This window comes from Drosophila gunungcola (genome assembly GCF_025200985.1).
Source record: "Drosophila gunungcola strain Sukarami chromosome 2R unlocalized genomic scaffold, Dgunungcola_SK_2 000004F, whole genome shotgun sequence".
Taxonomy (NCBI): Eukaryota; Metazoa; Arthropoda; class Insecta; order Diptera; family Drosophilidae; genus Drosophila; species Drosophila gunungcola.
The window spans coordinates 2,076,318-2,084,360 of record NW_026453167.1 but is presented as its reverse complement, the minus strand read 5'-3'; the positions used below and the strand labels follow the sequence as shown (position 1 = coordinate 2,084,360).

The window sequence follows — 8,043 nt, the reverse complement described above, 5'->3', positions numbered from 1 at the left end:
CACGAGACACGTGCAAATATGTCAAACAAACACGTTTGCAAGTCAATCAGACGGGCGAATGAATTTATCAATATGTCGCAGATGATCCCGCCACATAGATTAATCAGATACAGCGTATCGATTATATAGATTATACAGCTTAAATAGTTTATTAGTTTACTTATTATTAATATAATTTGTTTTAGTGGTTTTTACAATTTATTCAAAGGTATTAATTTCTCTTGTGAATGTGAGCTTTGCATATATTTTAAAGTTTGTATCAAAATAAAGTGAGCTTTTAAAAGTTAAATAATGGCTCCGGGTTCAGTACATACAAAAAAATATTCAAATGTTGTCCTCTTTATGTTATGGGTTCTAAAATCTGTTCAGCAAGGGTTGCTGTATGACTTCATGTATATATAAATGAAGAGCTTCCTTCTTCTAAGTCAAATATTTTGAAATACCTATTTATATAAAAACATAAGAAAATACTAGCTTGAATTTTATTTTCTATAAACCATAACTGAAACATTCCTTTTATTGGGAGTATTATGTGCCATAAATAATTAAGCTAATGAACATTTTTCTCGCCAGCTTTACTATTGACCTAGTCAACTTCCCTCCTTGACTCGCCAAAACCCTTTGACCTTTTCCATTTATTGGCTTTTCTCATTACTAAAGAGATTAACATAATTCTACTTGATTGCATTGCAAGCCATAAACAAACAGGAAGAAAAGCCAACCTCTGAGCTTTACCCATTTTGGTATCTCACTTGACCAAGAAATCACTTCCAGAAGCGAGCAAATACGGAAGCCAAATCGATTTTATTACCAAACAACATTAATTTCCAAATTAAAGCCAAGAGCGGGCATTTGGACAAATGAGACGATTAATTTTCGAGCCAAAGAAAACCCAAGGAGAAGACCCGGGCCGAGCCAAAGAAAATGAACGGAAAAGTGGAAAGGAATCGAAGGGGAAAGCGCACGGAAACACCCACGAAAATGCAAGCGACGACGACCAAAAGTTCCCAAACGAAATACAATTTATCATTTAAATAATAATGTGCCACAAATGACGGGACGAGTGAACGTGAACGTTAACGTTAACATGAACGTGAACCCTTGTGCGAGCGAAAGAGCATAAATCAAGAAAGAGATGGCAAAGAGCTAGCTTCTGGGGGTTGCTGTCGACCAGTTGGTCGAACCGACCAACTCAATGAAATGGAAACTGACTCCGAGCCACATTTGATGGCCCGCTCACTTGACCGTTTCCAGCCAAATGAAATGCGAGGCAAGGCGCTCAAATTACATTTTAATGAGTCTGTATAAGGGCAGGAATTGTTCGGTTTGGTTTGGTTTGGTTTAGTTTGGTTTGAGGTCCGCGACTAGCGAAAATCAAACTGCAGGCGCTTACCTCACCTCACCTCGGAAACAGACTATTCGATGCGCCTTTCAACGCCATTAACCCACACAGTGGAGCCCCGCGAAGTGCAACGCGAAAGGGGTAAGGGCGGGAAACGCCGAGTTTATGAATCTGTTTATGATGTACGAGGAGGCTAATGAAAGCGCCTCAGCAGGCGCCAAATTGGGTCAGGACCGCCTGCGGTTCGCCAGAGCTCGGGGAGCCACATGGAGCCGCCAAGCCAAGCCTGTGTGTATTGACATTCAATTCGAAATAAATCAGAGTTTACGACTCCAGCTGAGCCGACGACTTCATCGCCCTCTTTGGGCCACTTCCAGGCGGCTGGCTTCAAAGATCAACGTCGCTGGTGGCTCTGCAGTTGGGCTCTACAGTTGGCTCTACAGTGGACTGCCATCCTGTCCTGGCGTTAATTGGCAGCACCGACACTGGCCTGGCCAATAAATTTTGCAGGCCAACGGCTTCGCTCCGCTCCGATCCTCTGAGTGTTGATGTATTCATTCAATCCTAGGATCCACCACGCGCGAGTCGTTTGGACGCGATTCCACCTGGCACTGGGACACAAATTCCAACTGCGCCAATTAGCCACCGAAACACAATGACCGGAAAACGACTGCTGCAGTGGAACTGGTCGGGCCCCGCCGTCCAGGAATTTCGATTGAGTCGGAAAGTCATTGGAATGGTGATGGCTTCATTGCTCTGAGATGGCCAAAAAAGTGTTATTTTATTCTATTAGGTCATTTCAATAAAACTGATGGCTTAAGTATTGGCCATTAAATTTGAGCTTTCTTACATTAAACCCACTTGGTTTAAAAAATCAAAACATTTTTTCTGTTAAGACTTTGCAAAAAAATAACATTGGTAATTAAAGTTAATCTACTTGGTTTAAAAAAATCAAAGCTTTGAAAACTTTTAATCCAATGGTGCTCTAAGATTGTTTATTTATATTCTATTGTCATTTTTATAAAATAAATGTTTCTTCAAGCATTTCTAGAACTATAAGTAAAAAATTCTTACCTTCTTTTAAATTTAAAATTCACTTTTTTTATAAAATCAAATTAAAAAAACAACTTATCCAAAACAAAAGACTTAAGTAAAGAACTTGATCGCCAGAAACTCAAACGAAAAAAGAAACGAAGTCATAATCACTTTTGTATTTTTTTTATTTTCTTTACATTTTTTTATACAGATTATATTTTGGTCTACGACTGTAGCTCGACAATTCTGGTTTATTAATTTATAAATGTTGTTTTTATTATCCCTCAGCTTTATGGATGCAGGTTAATAAAAAATCCATTAAAGTAATATGTAATAGTTTGAATATATTTATTTTTATTACCCAATAAATTACTTTTTTAAAACCATTAAACAATTTTATGACAAACGACAATTCTAATTTGCATGCTAAGAGCTCAATAAAAAAATCGATTAGAATAATGTCCAGGATTTTTTATATTCAATAATATTGATGAGTTAAAAAATGTAAGAAATTGCCTTTTAAATTTTTTTTTATGTATATCAATATGTTACAAAACTTGTCCAATAGACAATATATAATATGTAAATGCTTACGTTTCTAGATCTCTTCTTCCCAACTCTTTCGATTGACATTAAAACTTTCGGCTCGTCGAACACCGCCCCTTAAATCGCTTCAACTCCCCTTGGGATTCGGCAATTTCACACTTTGGGAACCTTTTAAGCAGCGTCACTCGAAAGGAACAGCCACAGAGCATCAACAAATAACAAAAAACCCCAAAAAACATCAAAAAACTTAACACCGAAACAAAAATGAAATGAAATGTTTGGAAATTTGAAAATAATTGTTGACACTTTATTATTGTGGTGCTAGCGGTGTTGTAGTTGGTGTTGTTGTTGTTGCTGTTGCGACGTAACAAGTGTCTGGCACCGCCCCCGCCCCTCTGCTCCACCCCCTCCACCTTCAACCTCTTGGCTGCACATGCGCAGGCCCGAAAAACTTCCGGCACAACAACAACATCAACAACAAGAGGCGCAGTATGTAAATGGGAAAAATTTAGTTGTGTCACATTAAAAAGCAATTATCACCTTAAATTAACCGACGGAGTCGGAGTGGCAACGTACATTGCCATCGAAATATTCAAATTGCTCGACTCGACATTTTTTCTAATGACTTTCCGAAAAGGAGCGATTCGAGGGGGAGGGTTGCTGCTCAAATTAACTTGTTGCTATTTTCAATTGGATGCCTTCGGTTCGGTTTTATTTGGGTTCGGGAGGTTTCAAACGGTTGCGCTTTTAATTCGTTTTAAATTATCTTGTAGTAGCAGTAGTTTTGTTTCGTTTTTATTCAAATGGATAAGGTAGTTGGCTTCCCCAAAAGTAAAGTTTAATTTGCCATGGTGAGGAGGCCGATTTTTGGACAGTGGCAAGGAAACCTAATCTCAAAATTAAATTAATAAATAAATACATTTCGCAATGTATTTTTTAAATTTTTGAACACAAACAACAGACTTTTTTATTCAGTTTAGTGAAGGTAGCTTCAGCTATTATGTTATTTTACAATGTTGATCAAGTTATCATGATTGTTTTTTAAACCATTTTATTTTGACTTCACTAAAAGGGCATTACAAAATAAAACTTTAATTACTTACATTTTGCAGTTTTTTTTAATTTTTCAATATAAGCAACGGATTTTCTTATTCAGTTTAGTCAATTACAAAATTTAATCTAAAATTTTGCTGATCATCGATTTAAGAATTTGCAATATAAAATATAACATTTGCAACATTTTGCAGATTTTTAAAACTGTTTTGATCTTACCATACCGTTTTTTGAGACGGTTTAGTCGACATAAACAAATATTTACTATTGGCCAGTATATATTTTATTTATCAAAACCAGGTAATTTTTTAAATTTGATTTGAAGCTATATTTCTTCACCTGAATTTCCATGGTCCCATTACCACTGTGCCTTTTGGCCTGGACTTTGACAAAACAAAATGAAAACTTTATTGTATGTTTTGACGGAAACATTTGTCAGCGATTTTCCAGCGCCGGGCCCAAAAGCGCGCTGAAAAACATTTTGAACAATTTAATTAGAATCACCTAAGCCCGACCAGCTAGTCAAATTATCATGTGTGTGTGTGTGTGTGTGTGGCAAGCAAGAGCAATGGGGAAAAACATTTTCCGATGTGATTTATGAGCAGCATGTGTGACATTTGTCGCCATTGTTGGCTTACTGATGTAAGCGCAGCAATTACCGTCTACTGTTGGCTCATAGTACTACCACTGCAGCAGCTTCACCAGCAGCAGCAGGAAGAGGCTTTCCAGGAGGGCACACCACCAGGTCAAATGCAACCGCTTGGCGGTGACACCTTGAAGAGGATGGAAGAGCTCCTTCGTGAGGAAGACCTCCTCGTGGATATGGCATTGCTGGGGCTGAAGAGTAAGTCCAGTTGTGTACTTCCCAGAGTCGTTTCTTGCCATTGGCAGGCTGAACAGCAGCAGCAGCAGCAGCATTATTCTGGCCCAAGAAAAGAATTATATTTGAATTGTATTAACAATATTGCTTACTTTGGTTCCTCCCCTTATACAATAAATGCAAAGTTTACTTTGACTATCGGGGCTCTAAAGAAAATGCAGACCCTAAAAAGGTGTCCATATCGGTGCTGCACAATTAATTAACAAAGGCAGCCAGCTTTCCCCTTCACTCGGTTGCCTTTGTGTGTGAGTGATATGATTTATATTGTCTCCCTGGCTGGCGCCAAACATCCAGAGTCCTCTGCCTTGGTCGGCATCTTTAATGTCTCGCAGGGAACTCAGAACTCACGACTCAGAGCTAAGAACTCAGAACTCAGAACTCAACTTAATTCCTTGTGTGCGTGAGTGTTTTTGTGGACTATGGGCTAAGGATGATGCTGATGATGATGAGAGGCGGCTGCGCTTTTAATTCCCGACTTCGTCTACCTTCGCTTTTGCTTTTGTTGGCCATTTGGCCATCGGTTCTCGGTTTTCGGAAATTCAGCATCGCATCGACTTTTCACACTTCCCTCGGCTACGCTCCAATTTCAATCGGAACACCCCCGCAGCCAGGCGGGCATTAAAAAGAGATTTGCCGTAGTTCGCTAATTATATTTTGGTACACGGGCGCAAAACACCTCCTTCCGCTGTCCGATGTGCAACCCTTGAGGTCCTTGCTAATGGGCTGCCCTGCAGGAAGAAAGGGATTAAAAGGGTCGCAACTGAACGGATTAAGCTAATCCAAGGTCGCTGCCTAGCGCCGGCTCAAAGTTCGACGCAATTGGACTCGCATTCGCATTTGCATTCACATTTGCATTTGCAGATTCAAATTCGGGTTAGTGCGCTGAAAACTGGGCCAACGAGTTTATGGCCCGATGCAAATGAGGGCCAAGCTCACAAGACAGCTAACGGTGAGGTTCTTGCTACTTCTATCCACCAATGTTGCACTGCTGCAGCACAGTGAAGCATAGTGCAGCACAGCAGCAACGCCCCCTGGTATATCGCTCCGGGAAGTCCGAGGCAGCAGCATCTATCAAGCTGCGAGGAGGGGCAGATACAGATACAGATACAAATGCAGGCACAGATTCGGAGATGCGAGCCATGTTCCCGGGTATTATAAAGTGCATTGTGGCTACCAGTTAAGTGCATGTTGCTGGCCAGAGGGTTCGGTAGACGGAGCCCAGCCCCCCAACTTCGACAGCGACTGCGACTCGGTAGGTGTGTAAACTATGTTGCCGCTGCCCCATGTTGCTGCTGCTGTTGCTGCATGCCGCATGTTGCTGTTGCCGCTGCCAAGCAGTCAGCAGAGCCAACCCATCAACAGCCAAAACGCCACGGGGTAGGACCTTTTTCTTAGCTTTTTTGAGCCAGTTATTTCGATACCCTAACTTGGGGTGTTTATGTTTGGGTACGGCTTTGATAGTCTTTAATATATTTGTTTGAATTCATTCCTTAAAATACAATATTGAAAAATATATTATAATATGATTTAAGTTGCTAAATACTAAGCAAAAACTTTTGGAAATTCCTAATAATTTCCATTTGTACTCCTCCATGATTCTATGGAGCTCCTGAGTAAAAGTCCCATGCAAATGCACATTCCATCAGCTCTGGGATCTGCGGTATAGCTAAGAATATGTAAATCTGAAGTTTGACGAAAATTTTAAATATAATAATAGCTTTTTTAGCGTCAATAAACTGTTCTCTGAATGCTTTATTTTGGGTCTTGAAAGTTTTTATAAGGATATTTAATTGGAGTTCTATAAGCAGTAAAAACTTATTTTTGTTGTTGTTTTTTACTACTTATTTTTGTTACAAAAAACAGGTCGTATTAAATTTTTTCCTCAAAATTTATGATTTAGCAAAACTGTGAGTAAGATATCCGTTTGCTTTAAAATAATGGTTAATAAAGCAGTTAAATTGAAATGTATATTTTGAACATTAAGTGTTGAATTATTGAAGTGTGGCTATGATGTAAGTGCATAAATCAATTAAATACATAATTGAAAATAATGATCCATAATCCAATAAGTTTTAGGCTATAATGTGTTATTATGACTCTTTCTTATGTCATAATATAATACAATATGAAATTTAGATAGAGTATCAAGCGATGCGCCTTTACAAAGCTGACCTCCCGTTTTTTTGTCTTAGCTGTTTGGTGTTCTCTTGGCGGCCCGGCGGACTAACCGAGTGGGCGCGTTCACGTCCACAACAACATCTACAGGCACATGCATATCCACATCCATATCCACAAGCATGTTCACCTGATGCCGCTGCAGTAGAACAGCTTCTGTTTAGCATGGAAAACAGCAAACTGGCCTGGCTTTCTTCCCATTCATGGAGTTGGGCCTGGCTGGCAACAAGTTGCCAAGCTATAATTACTGCATCCATGTCGCTGCAAGTTGCTACTTCATAAATTAGCATGCTGCTGCTGCTGTGCCGTTGCTGCTGTTGCTGCTGTGCCGCTGCTGTTGCTGCTGCTCCAGTCAGCGCTCAGCGCTTTGTCATTGCCAGAAGTTAGGCCTAGAATGGCTCGTTTTCCAAGGAAACAGCAGCCAAACACAAAACAGACCGAGCCCAAAAGCACAAATCACAAATCACAAATCACATGGTCGGCATTAGGCTTCCGTGTGCTGTCTCCTGGAAAAAAGATGGAGATGGAGTAGGAGCTGGAGACTGAGTTCCAGACGAGGTCGTTCCCCGCCTCCGGGCAGGCTCCTCATCCTCATCCTTATCCTTTTGCTGTTTCTGTTTCTGTTTCCCTTGAATTCCTTGAAACAACGGAACGCCCCCAGTGGCCAAGCCAAGCTCTACTTCATCCTCCCTGGCTGACCCACAAACAATTTGTTTTTGCATTTCGCTGAAGGGGACGCGAACCTCGAACCAGGGACCATGATATGGCCACCACCCCGTACTATACCATACCATACCTCACCACATACCCTCAATAAAAAAAAAACAGCGAGAAAAACTGGCTCTCGACATCATTATCACTGCGATCACTGGACCCCTTGCGTGTCTCTGGCTTCGCAGCTCGTCCCAAGGTTTCGATTTCAGGAAATCAATCTTGTTTTGGCCAAACACTCGAACTTGGCCAGCTGAAGAAAACAACGAAATCAGGCTGCCCTGGCCCTGGCTCATCATTA

At 40.5% G+C, this 8,043-nt stretch overlaps 1 protein-coding gene across 2 annotated transcripts; it reads right to left on the bottom strand.

Moving 5' to 3' along the window:
- Positions 1-4,262: 4,262 nt before the first annotated feature.
- On the bottom strand, positions 4,263-4,997 carry LOC128254057 (uncharacterized). Of its 2 annotated transcripts, XM_052982852.1 has the most exons (3): positions 4,949-4,997; positions 4,636-4,898; positions 4,263-4,445 (listed from the first exon to the last, which is right to left on the bottom strand). In XM_052982852.1, exon 2 carries the CDS (start codon positions 4,892-4,894, stop codon positions 4,658-4,660), a length of 237 nt encoding a protein of 78 aa, XP_052838812.1. In that variant the 5' UTR covers positions 4,895-4,898; positions 4,949-4,997; the 3' UTR covers positions 4,263-4,445; positions 4,636-4,657. The 2 variants fall into 2 exon arrangements, with proteins under 2 accessions (XP_052838812.1, XP_052838811.1); XM_052982851.1 differs by lacking the exon at positions 4,949-4,997 and having other exon boundaries at positions 4,636-4,940.
- Positions 4,998-8,043: the final 3,046 nt, after the last annotated feature.

Bases quoted from the DNA above. Each gene is read 5' to 3' on its own strand.
- LOC128254057 (XM_052982852.1), bottom strand. From the start codon at position 4,894: ATGCTGCTGCTGCTGCTGCTGTTCAGCCTGCCAATGGCAAGAAACGAC.